Below are 12,759 nucleotides of genomic sequence, written 5' to 3'. Positions count from 1 at the left end.
CGAGCCAAGAATTTATAACAGGTAACCTAAACAAACCCAGTGCTCTTCAGTCGTTGGTTTTCCAAGAACACAAAGCATTCAGAGAATGTTCCACAGGCCATTGCCCATCCCCTGTGGGAGCATTCACCAAAAGAAATAAGCTCGGACATTCCTAACATGCCAGGAAGACAGAAGAAGTTCAGGTGAAGGCCTGGCACCGGCCCACTTTCACTCCCACCTGCTGCAAATGACTCTAATGTCAGGAGGTAAGACCTCCAACCCCATGGATGGAGCAGGAAACTACAGCAGAGTGACCAGTAGGGAGCCTCTGCTGAAAGTTCCCACTGCCCATGTCTAAAACAACCTATACCTTATAGGGAAGCATGACCCCACGTCCTCACTGAGCACAGGACCAGGCACAAAAAGACCAACCCCTCAGCCTTCCCAGTGAGAGTGAGATTTTGTTACGAAGTCTATGTTTTCTGTCACCTTCTAAGGGAAACCCAACAGACAGTGATTCTAACAAGGAGAAAGAAGGTGTGGCTGTCAGGGTCTTGGTCATACCAAGACTTCAGGGAGGTGTCTCGTGCCTAAAAAACAGGAAGCTGAGTGCCAGCAACACACAAAACTTCACCCAGAAAAGACAGACCTCCCTATGCAAAGAACAAACAAGCCCAATTCCTGTTAAAATGTTGAAAGAGCCTGGGCAACACAGGGAGACCCCATCTCTACAAAAATAATAAAAAGTATTAGCTGGGTGGGTGCTGCACACCTATGGTCCAGCTACTTGGGAGGCTGAGGTGGGAGGATCACCTGAGCTTGGGAGGTTGAGGCTGCAGTGAGCCATGATGGCACCATTGCACTCCGGCCTGGGCGACAGAGTGAGACTCTATCTCAAAAATATACATATTTTTTTAAGGACTTTTGGACTTAGCACTAACTGATCCACAGGGTCTCTGGAATCAAGAGAATAAACCTAAGCTGATGCAGAAGGATCCACTGAGCCCAGGAGTTGGAGGATGCAGTAAGCCATGATGGCACCACTGTACTCCAGCCTGGGTGACAGAACGTGACCTTGTCTCAAAACAAATAAAAAGAGAGAGAGAGAGAAGAGAGTAAACCGAAGACAGTTAAATGGCTTTGATCTACCTCAAATGTTATCCCACCCAGAGAATCAGCCTAATTGGATGAGCAGCTAGAAACACAGCCTGCTGCACACATCTCACCCAGGAAAGAGCCAGCCAAACAAGGGGATGTGGCAAATCTTACTCAGTGTGGGCAATAAGGTCATTTGGCCTTTCAAATAAAGTGTTCTCTGATTTCAATAAAACTGAAACTTACAGCCACCCTCAAAAAAAAAAAAAAGAAGACACAGATGTGGTGTGATATGATTGATGTTTCTTTTTTTTTTTTTTTTTCGAGATAGGGTCTCACTCTGTCGCCCAGACTGGAGTGCAATGGCACGACTTCGGCTCACTGCAACCTCCACCTCCAGGCTCAAGCGACTCTCCTAGCTCAGCTTCCCAAGTAGCTGGGATTACAAGCATGAATCACTACCACTCAGTTATTTTTTTGTATTTTTAGTAGAGACGGGTTTCACCATGTTGGCCAGGCTGGTCTTGAACTCCTGACCTCAAATGATCCCCCCGCCTCAGCCTCCCAAAGTGCTGGGATTACAGGTGTGAACCACTGCCACCAGCCACGATTGATGTTTCAAAGCCTCCATCTGCCCAGAAACCTATTCTTTCTCTGCTTTGGCATGGTTCTTCCAACTCCAAGTTCAATTTCCTACACACAGAACTGGCAAAGGAAAGGCACTGTCTGCAGAAAGCCACTCAAAGAGTGTGTATCATTCTTGGAGATAAAAGAAGTAAAGAGATTTCCTCCACCTTCCTCCTCTCCCAGGTTTGCTAATTGCCACCCTGAAATGGTAGCATGTATCTTAAGAGATCATCCGGTATAGTCCTCTGCCTTAAGGGGGAACATGTTATTATGCCCATTTCATAGATGAGGCCGCTGAGTTGCTTTGCTAAAACGACACAGCTCGTCGGTGGGAAAGAATGAGAGCCTGGGTTTCCTGTCTCCTGACACAGGGTTCCTGCCACCTGATCAGTGTCCTGGTAGGAGGATATAGAGACCTGTCCCTAAATACCGAAATTGAAAATAAGGGGTCCTGTGATAGGGCAGGGCTTGGACCACCTCAGTAAAAGTGAAGAGAAAGAGTTTAAGAAAAAAAAGGCAAAAACATGTCTTATTTCATTTTTCCCAAGGCCAATCCTGACAAACACAGCACACACCAAGGCTGCCTCTTCATTCCTTGGAACACGACATTCCTTCTAAGTCTCTGAAGGCCTTTCCTGAGGCTGAAATGGCCCCTCAAGAGGGAAGCATGGGATTCCTGGAATTTATGTCTGGAAATATTAGAGGGCCTGGGGAACACGAAAACCCACTTCTGCCACACAAAAAGGTCAACAGGGAAAGGACCAGGCTAGATCCTAGCTGTGGCTGAGCAAGTCGGGGGAGGTGGGGATCTGTGCCAGGGGCTACCAGGGAGGGCAGGGCCTTCCCAGATCCTCTGGAACTCTAGGCCAGCCGGACAATCAAGTTAGGGTAGGGGATGGTTTTGGCAGAGGCCAGTGGTGGGAGCCGGTGGACAGAACAAGGTTCTGCCGGAGGTTCCAGAAGAGCCTAGAGGAAGCCTAGAGACGCTGGCACAGTTCAGTCCTCACCGAAATCATTTCCTCTTTCTACAGTTCTTGTATCCCCATCTTGACAGGTCATTTCGCCCAAGAATGCGACCCTTTCGCTGCTCTTTTAGGAAATGGTTTTCATGAGACCAGCTTTGCCAATGACATGGGCGGGTACACCAGATGCCAAAGGCTGCTGAAAACGCCCTTAGAACCAGCTCTTCTTTTAGAAGAAGGAATTCTGGAATGTGATGTGGGCCCCCGAAAGGAAGCGACCCTGCGTCCTGGCCGGGTCCCCTGTCTGCAGTCCCCTGGCCGCAAGGATTGACCGCTTCTTTGTTTCTGGCGGCTTTAAGGCTCCTTCGGGCTGAGAAAGCCCCACTTTAGGAGAAGTGGTGTGGGCAGGACTTTCCCAGTCCGCTGCTTTCCTCCGCAGCAGGGAAGTTTGCAGGGCGCGCTCCGCACAGGTCCCGCCTCACCTTCCACCCCGGCCGCGCCCTCGGCTTTCCTGGGCTCGCTTTTGGTTTTATTTTTGTGTTTTAAGTGAACAATCAATTGCCTCAGGGGGCAAAAGAGTCCTCAGCGACTTGGCTGAGCAACTTAAACTTTCTGCCGGAAGGAAACTATCAAAGGCGGAGGAGAAAGCCCTCGGGGCCCCAGACTCGCCGCCACTGCCCCGTCCCCGCCGGGGGTCCCCGCGAGGCCGCCGCGGATCCGGGGACTCGCGGGCCGGGAGGAAAGAGCAGAAAAAGCCCGGGGCAGGCTCGGACCGGACCCCAGCAGGGTGAGAGCGGGGGCGGAGCGGAGGGGCGCGCGGCCGAGGGGAGGCGGGGAGCAAGGGGGGTGCGGAGAGCGAGGGGCGCACGGACTAGGGGAGCCAGGGGGACCCGGGGAGCCAGCGGGGAACAAGACGGGGTGCGGAGAGCGAGGGGCGCACGGACTAGGGGAGCGAGGCGGACCCGGGGAGCCAGAAGCTACGAGGGGAGTGCGGGAGCGAGGGGACGGCGGGGTCTGAGCGCGGGGACCAGGGGAGCGAAGGGGCGCGGGGCGCCGGCCGGGACTCACCCCGAGAAGGCACACTTTGAGCTCCCGTATAGCCATCCTGTGCTCGCGGCCGGGCAGGGCCGGGGCTCAGCCGCATCCTCCGGGGCCGCCGCGCCCGCGCCCGCGCCCTGCCGGCTTCTCCCGCCGCGGCTCCTCGCTCGCGCCGCCCGCGGGCGGAACCGCCGCCGCCGCTGCTATTTCTGGGCCGCCGGCCCCGCCGCGGTGGGTCACGTGGCCGCCGGCCGGCTCCTCCCGGCTCCTCCCGGCTCCTCCCGGGCGCGTCGGTCCAGCCCCGCCAGCCCCCGGCTCCCAGCGGCGCCCCCGGACGGCGTCAGCCACCCGGGACCTGCGGCGTGGCCGGCGGGTTGCCTCCGCCCTCGGACCGGCCCCGCGCGAGTCGGGCTCCCCCTGCGGCCTCCCGCATCCGCCGCGAGGCCCGGGGAGGAAGGACGGGCCCGGCCCTGTGGAGACCTGGCCCCGCTGCCAGCGGGTCCCGAAGGTGCCGTTCTCAGCTGAACAGCGGCTGCGCTCGGCCGGGGCCGTTTGCGTGGCAGCGCTTGCAGGTCTGCGGGTAGCCCCGTCCTCAGGCCACAGGCTGGGTCCCGGGCCGCCGGAGGGGCCGCTGCGGGGACAGGGGTGGGGAGAAGGGGGCTCACGTTCGGCCTGCCTTCTCGGCGTTCCTAATACCCGAGCTGCCGTTGAACACACGCGTGGCTCTTCAGCTCAGCCAAGTGCACTTTTCTGTATGTAGCTGAAAATGATTCTAGAAGCAAAACTGGCTGTCCGTGTCTGAAACAGGAAACTTGCATTCTGGAGCAAAACTCTCTCTCAGCAGAGCAAATCCTGCAAGTCGTGTGGGCAGAAACCCAGCCCTCAGGAGTACAGGTAGAAACGCGCAGATCCCAGCAGACCCCTGCATCCTCCCTAACTAGGAAATGAGCAGAGGCTGTGGCCGCACACAGTCCCGGGAGGCCTGGGTAATTGTGTTCTCTTTCTTCTCCATGTATGGCCTAGAGCACCTCATCCACTCAGATGACTTCATTCGTTGCTGCTACAGAACTGTCAGCCTTTTCAATGTAATCTATCTGAACAATTCACTGGCATTTCAGATGGGAAGTGTTTTTTTAAAAAACGGATTTTTTAAAACTTCATCTCCTATCCCAAACTCTCAGGCCTCTCTCCAAACCTTTCCATTTTAATCAATGGCATTTCCATTCTAGCAGACCACCCACCGTGATCATCTGGCTTTGTTCTTACAGAAGCCAGGTTGAAGCTACCCCGTACCCAAGTAACCCCATCCAATGGGAAATTCCAAATCAAGGCCTCCAAAGAGGTAAGTCCTGGAATACTGGAGTCAAAATGGGCCCCAAAACAGACAAATTCACAATTAAATTCCCCAGAAGAGCAGGAACTTTGCCCTGGAAGTGCAGGCTTGTGGAGGTTACTCAAATGGCCTAAATTGTTCAAAAGGCAGCCATGGACAAGTTACAGGTCCATTGTAACAGTATCTGTCCTTGAGTTTGTATCCAAAGCAGAGTCTTCTAAGTGGGCAGGGTGAAAAAGAGGCTTGCCCAGAATCAAACAGTCCTGATCACAGTATCTCCCTCCTCAGATTTGCTAATCAGAAAACCACCGCTACACAGTTGCAAAGATACCTCCCCCAAGGCCTTCCCCTGCCCTCAGGGCACCTACTAAGACTTGGATCTCCACACTGAAACGTGTCCTTTTGCCTTTCCAGCTCGATTCCCAAAAGCCAGTCAAACCAAAGTGGAAGCCTCCGCAGTGTTCTACATCCTGTGCAGTGAGTGGGGCTTTGTGAAATTGCCTTAGGTTGCTAAGGTCAAAACTGTGCCCAGACAAAAATAAGCAAACGTGTTCCCTTGCCGTTTTTCTTCACTGCTTTCATTCTGCTCTCCTCTCCACTAGCCCGGGTGTCTGGGACGCTTGTGTGGTTTCTGGGCTCTCCCAAAACAGTCGTTATTCAGCCCTTCCCTCCCTGAGTATTGCCCCGGTCCGTTTGTCCTTCTCCCCACCCCTAGCTCTATTAAAAATGACCTCTTTTGTGTCTCATTCTGATCAGGCCTTGGGCTGTTCTTCACAAAGTGGCAATCCTAGTCTGTCAACTGGCCTGTGTTCATGGGTTTATACCTTCTCTCCAGCCAGGTCACCCCTGAACTTAAACATGGCCTCATGAAAACCAGGTCCCCATGATCACCCTAAGGTAACCTATAAAGCTCTAGCGCAGGAAGGCAGGAAGATGACTGCTAGGAGACATATTTTAGGAGTGACAGGTCAGAGGTAGCTCTCGACTTTTTAAAAAAGTGCCATGTTCTATTGTTACACTCTTTGATTACTGCACTAAGGGCCCATCCTGACTCCTCTGGAATTTCCTGCAAATATGGAGTTCAGGTATAACTTCAGCAGGGATAAAAATTCACTGGTACATAACTGACAATTTATCAAATTAAGAAATAGAACATGCAAGTTTTTCTTATGAGAATGTTGTAACGTAAATGGTCATGTGCTAATTCAGAGCTCCACTTCTCTGCTGCTATAAAGTCTCCAACAGCAAAAGCCAGTAATGGTCATAAAACTGACCACGTTTTTTGATTCAGGAAATCCTTTGTTGAACATTAACATACAAAGACGAAAAGTAAACAAAGCTGCCTGTTTGAATATAAACACATATGCAGACAAAGAAACAAATAAATGGGTTAGAAAACAACAAAAAAATTATCTCCAGGGAGGTAAAGGGAGGATTTTTGCACTAATTGTAACTCAAATCTCTTAACATTTGAGGAATGATTAAGCAAGCTAGAGTGTCTTTACTGGGTGTATTTAATGGTGTACAATAGTATATGTTACTTAGATAGTAAATGAAATGTGTATACTATGTAGATTTATGAGACGTTTATAGTAAATAAGGTTCTGTGAAAATAACATGACTCAAAATGTTAAATAGGATAAGTAATATAAATGTGTTACAACGCCCTGGAGTACAGGCTGATCCCTGGAGACCAGTACTGAGTCATCTGGTCTGCTCAAGAGTCTATTAAGGAAAAATAGAAGTGTTTACAACCCTTGTTTTTCATCATTTATCTTTTTTATGGAACTATAGTGTCTGCAATATCAGTTAAACAGCCTTTCAGTATTTCTCATTTACGTAACAACTCCTTCCTTCCTTCTTCCTTCCTTCTTTCCTTCTCTTTCATGAAACTTTCTAAATAGCGTGTGCTACCTCATCTTATTTGTAACTCGCGCCCTTTAAACAGTTTTGAGGAGATGAATCCTGGACATACCAGGGTAGGAAAGGGATTTGAGGGATTTAGAAAAACAGAGGTGAGTGGACCCCACGGTTCACCCACAGACTTGAAAAAGGAGACAGTAGCTGGTGGGTGGAGGCTGGAAACAGCCTCTGTCTGTGGGAAGGGGAGTGTTCCTGAGAACCCCGAGGAAGGTGGCTACTCGGTGGAGGGGCTGTTAGGTAAGCGGATAGAAACAGCACAGCCTCCTTTTGCAACTCCAGATGTCGTCTTCATGTGGAAAGTGTGGTGACATCTTAGATGGGAGACGGGGAGGGTGGGGGCTCGCCTCCTCGTCGTCTCCATCGCCTCCAATGGCAGTGCTCAGAAGTGTTCCAGAGCAAGTAGACAGCTCTAGCTGAAGACAAGGAAGGCTCTGTTGGGACCTCACAAAGGATTGGTGTCAGGTGATAGTGTTTAAATTTTTCAGATTCCTGAGTGCTAGCACTGGGCAGCTTAAGCCATCTTCAGCATCTAACTGGCCTCTTTACTGACACTTCTGCCCAGCAACCTCCACCATCCCTTGGATCTATGGCTGAGCTTAAAGTGTTGGGTTAGAAGAAAATAAGCAATAAGATATATATAAACACCTCCCATGGAAGGTAAATGAATTGATTCAGCTGTGACCACCTCCCAAAAGCCCTAAGTAACATGTAATTCAATCGGTCCTGTTCATTTTCATTGCTGACTTGTAAAACTGAGAAATTAAATTAATGATGCAGATCAAAGTCGCCACAACCTCAGTTTTGTTTCATAGACTGTCTTGGGTTGTTCCTTCTGGCGAGTCATGTAAGTTTTCTTGCAATTGCTCAGAGAAATACTATGGAGTTTAGGATTTCTTTTTCTTAAAAGGAGTTGTGTTTCACTTTTTTGTACCTTAACAGTATTTGTTATCAACTAAAAATTGGTTTAATTGTAGATGTTGGCAACGATTCTTATATCGCAGGGATTTCTGTGTTTAGCTGTTTACCCACCCATTCGGCAAGTAGCAGACCCTGACTGTGCTAGACACTGGAAGAATGGCCCATGGAGGAAGAGGACCCACGCCGAAGTCGAGCAGTAAAGGAAAGAGACAAACATATAAACAGGAGACTATTGTATGATGTGAAATGTCTGAGGCTTGGTGTAGTTGCTTCATTTTGGTAACTCTTCTGATTCAAGAAATGAGTATAAATTCCAGAGACTCCAAACTTTGAATTAACTGAAACCAACCCCCAAGTAAAGGAGAAAATGCTCAGGATGGCTGGAGTTTGAACCTAGTCAACTGGTAGGTGAGTGTGTGTGTTTGTGATGGGGGGAAAATCTGTGTTTTGTTTGAATTCCCAAGACTGCCCTAGATGAGGAAGAACCTAATACAGACTCTTCCTGATCTGAAGTGCCTCTAAGAATATTTGCGTACAAGTTGAGTATCCGTCATCCAAAATGCTTGGGACCAGGAACGTTTTTCTGATTTTGGAATATTCGCATTATACTTAACAGTGGAGCACTTCTAATCTGAAAATCCTGAATCCAAAATGCTCCAGTGAGCATTTCTTTTGAGCATTTGTCAGCAGTCAAAAAGTTTCTAATTTTGGAGCATTTTGGATTTCAAATTAGGGATGCTTAACCTGTACTAAGAGTGCCAGTACCTGTACTGAGTTGCCTTAAGGCTCCAATTACATTAGGCCTCTTGCAAATTTTATTTCTACTGAGGTTATTATTGTTAAAAAAAATTTCAACAACGTTAAAGATTTAATTGGCTTTTATTACTGATTCATGAATCAGGCAGCGTCCCATCCAAAAACTGAGAAAATATGTTCCAATGAGCTAGGCAAAGGACTTGACTTTATAGGCAGGAAAGGCTGAAGAAGCAGAAACGGGGAACAAAAGGCAGATTGGCGTTTTAGAGTTACTTCTCTTGCAGGGTTAAAGCATGGGGGACTTCCTCATCAAACCTGCTCAGGTAAACTGGCCCCCTTTTGATTGGCTGCTCTGCATCTCCTATTTTTTGGCAAGCTGCCCTGTTTAAAGTTCAGCTGGACAGCCTGGCACCTAGCGGGAATGACTGCATTCTGGTTTGGTCTGGTCCACTGGGCCTAGTGTAAGAGTTCAGTCCAAAACAGTGGCCTCCCATAAATTTTATTTAAGATTATTCTTGAACTACTATTCTCCTTGCTGTTCTTGGGCTTTCCCAATTACCAATATAGGAGAGCCTGTTCTGAATCATCCATAATCCAATCCTTCGCATAGCACATATTCTCTCTGAAAATATGGGGTGAGTGGCTGGGTGAGAGAGTGAGTTCACCGACCCGACTGATAAATCCCAAGCATGGAGGGTAGAAAGGGCCCTCTGACATCAGACAGAACCAAGTTTACATGCAGGCTCCTTTATGCCCAGTTGGTGTGAATTTAAGGAAGTATCTGAGTCTCTTCAACCTGTAGTTCCATCCTCTGTCAAAGATGGATACTGAAGGGCTGTTGCATTATTTTGGGGGAGGGTTACACACATGCGGGGTGTGTGTGTGTGAATAGCAAGTCCAGGTGACAAAGCATCCTAATTTGCATGGGACTGTCCAGGTTTTAGTCCTGGCTGTCCCTCATTCTGGGAAACTTCAATCCCAAGTAAACTGCAATTGTTGTCACCTTGTCCCTTCCCTAAGCCCATAAAACTGTTGTGGGTTGTTACCATCCATGAAAAAGGAAGTGCTGACTTCCAAACATCCTCACTTCCTTCCTCAATTTTTCTGAATGTAGAAAAGACTCCAGATTTAGAAAACAGCATCAGTACTTTATGCATAGCTATACACATCTAAATTACTTATGATTCTCCATCTTACACTCAGTTCACATGGGAGGCTTAAATATGCAAATTCTAACTTCAGCTAAATAACAGTTGTTTTACTGAAAGACATACTGGGTCTAAAAGAGGAACAAAAATAGGAAATAAGAAAAGAGGGCTTGGTTTCCTAGTCTCCCAGTGGGGCCCCAGTCCCTTCTGTGGCTCTCTCCCATCTCCCTGCCCTTCTGCTCCGGCACACTTGTGTCCAATGTCATATTCTTCTACTGAACTGAACCTTACCCTAAGAACCAACCTTCAGTAGCTCTGGTAGAGGGCATTTTAAGGACTTTAAGGCAGAACTCTCCCTTGGGTAAAGATTTGTGGGAAGCTGGCCTTCCTCCAGACAGTTCTTCTCCTAGCCCACATGTGGTTCCTGAGTTTCAGGCTATGCAGCCTCCCCTGGTCCTACTGTCAGCAGATGTTCAAAAGTGGGGCATCAAGATTAGCCAGTGGCAGGCCTGGCACGGTGACTCACACCTGTAATCTCAGCACTTTGGGAGGCAGAGGCAGGTGGATCACCTCTGGTCAGGAGTTCAAGACCAGCCTGCACAACATGGTGAAACCCCGTCTCGGCTAAAAATACAAAAATTAGCCAGGCGTGGTGGTGGGTAGCTGTAATCCCAGCTACTCAGGAGGCTGAGGCAGGAGAATCACTTGAACCCAGGAGGTGGAGGTCACAGTGAGCCAAAAACACGCCATTGCACTCCAGCCTGGGTGAGAGAGTGAGGCTCTGTCTCAAAAAAAAAAAAAAAACAGATTAGCTGAGGGTTTACTGTGGTTAGCCGAGGATAGAGGGGCCCCGGCTCCATTTCTCCTAAATGGGGGAGGAAGTGGGGAGAAGGAAATGCAGACTTACTCTCAAAAATCACAGGGAGAAAGACTGACAGGTTTGAGCACCAAAAAGTAACGCTTTACGGAAGAAATATCATAAACACAATTTTTAAAACTGCAATCTGGGAAAATATTTGGCATAAATATGACTCAGTTAATAATCAGTATACAAAGAACTAATAGGTTATTATTTATCATTATAATTTTTAACAAAACCTCCAAGATCCATTAGGAAAAATGAGCAGATGCAATCAGGGAGTTCACAAGTAGGAAATGCATGTATGAAGAAAGCATTCAATTTCACAAGTAAGTAAGCATACAGATTAAAGCGTCAAGGAATAATTTTGGGCTGGGTGCAGTGGTTCACACCTGTAACCCTAGTACTTTGGGAGGCCGAGGTGGGTGGATCCCTTGAAGCCAGGAGTTCGAGACCTGCCTGGTCAACATGGTGAAACCCCATCTCTACTAAAAACACAAAAATTAGCCGGGCGTGGTAGTGCGTGCCTATAATCTCAGCTACTCGGGAGGCTGAGACAGGAGAATCACTTGAACCCGGGAGGCAGAGATTGCAGTGAGCTGAGATTACACCACTGCACTCCAGCCTGAGCAACAGAACAAGACTCTGTCTCCAGAAAAAAAAAAAAAAAAAGAGGAAAAAATTTTTCACTTATCAACTTATCAAAGTTGTAAAACCTAAGGCTCCGTGCTGGTTAGAGTGGAACAGAAAGGAGAAGTCCCGGTCAGGCTGCTCAAACAACAATAAACTGCTCTTTTAGAATCACACTTTCTTACTTTATGTATGTTCATATCCTTACAGCCATTCTCTGTCATGTGGGTGCCTTCGCGTATCTTTCCCCCAATGCAATATTTATTTTATTTTTTACTCTCCATGAACAAAATTAGGTTCTGGTGGGTGTGAGAGATAAGGAATCTGAAACTCCCTGCTGCTTGCCAAATGTACATTTGCATATAGAGGGTAAGGAAGGGAAGAAAATGAAACTTAAACAGAGGGTTTAAGGATTATCTAGGATTACTCCTCTCTTTTGACTGTGAACGTCTGGAAGGGAGCATGATGCAAGGAAGCACAGCAACACTTATTGAGTGTTAATTACTAGCTAGGTACCAGGTACCCACAGGCCCTGCCAGGCTTCTTATGTCAATGATGTCACTGTCACCCTGCCTAAAGGAAGGTGCCGTTGTTCTTGAAACTGAGGCAGAGTCCCTGCAAAGGTCTGCCTTGATGGGCCACAGACAGGATTCAAGCCCATGCACTTCAGTAAACATGTAAATTACCATCCCATGCGTTCAGTTTTTAGTTTGAGGCCTTACCAGGGATATGCAGGAAAAAAATGTTGAACAGACTGGGAAATAAAATATCAAAGCTCGACATAGAGAATCAGCTGCAAAGATGAGTGAGTCAGGGCTGGCTGGTATAATCACACACACACTGATCCTATTTCTCCCCATTGACTGGAGGGGATTCAGAAAATATATTTTGGTATTTTCCCTGCAGAGCTGAGGAATTTCTCCCAAAGAATAAAAATAATAAATGTTTGTAGAACATATGAGATCATGTCTGCAAAACACATTTCCCACTCAATTATGTTATTTTTAGTGCCCTACAGTTCTTACCTAAAGAGTAAACAATAAACCCAACAATGAGATAGATAGAGAGATAGATTTTTTTTTTTTTTTTTTTTTTTTGAGAAGGAGTCTTGATCCATTGCCCAGGCCAGAGTGCAATGATGCCATCTCGGCTCATTGCAACCTTTGCCTCCTGGGTTCAAAGGATTCTCCTGCTTCAGCCTCCCAAGTAGCTGGGACTACGGGCACACGCCACCATGCCCAGCTAGTTTTTGTATTTTTTAGTAGAGACAGGGTTTCACCATTTTGGCCAGGATGGTTTCGATCTGTTGACCTCGTGATCTGCCTGCCTTGGCCTCCCAAAGTGCTGGGATTACTGGCATGAGCCACAGCGCCCAGCCTGTGATGGTTACTTTCATGTATCAACTTGGCTAGGCCATAGATATTTCATCGAACCTTATTTTAAATGCTTCTGTGAAGATAGCTTACATGAGACTAACATTTAAATCAGTGG

At 47.9% G+C, this 12,759-nt stretch overlaps 1 protein-coding gene across 1 annotated transcript in view; it reads right to left on the bottom strand.

Moving 5' to 3' along the window:
* RAB31 (RAB31, member RAS oncogene family) overlaps nucleotides 1–4,034 on the bottom strand; it is a 150,780-nt gene extending 146,746 nt beyond the window's left edge. The window contains exon 1 of the mRNA XM_023228514.2: nucleotides 3,732–4,034. Within this exon, the coding sequence (XP_023084282.2) occupies nucleotides 3,732–3,767 (36 nt within the window). The 5' untranslated portion in view covers nucleotides 3,768–4,034. The remainder of the gene's footprint in view (nucleotides 1–3,731) is intronic.
* Nucleotides 4,035–12,759: the final 8,725 nt, after the last annotated feature.

Source organism: Piliocolobus tephrosceles, chromosome 18 (genome assembly GCF_002776525.5).
Source record: "Piliocolobus tephrosceles isolate RC106 chromosome 18, ASM277652v3, whole genome shotgun sequence".
NCBI classification, from domain to species: Eukaryota; Metazoa; Chordata; class Mammalia; order Primates; family Cercopithecidae; genus Piliocolobus; species Piliocolobus tephrosceles.
The sequence above is the reverse complement of the archived record's forward strand: the minus strand, read 5'-3'. Positions and strand labels throughout refer to the sequence as shown.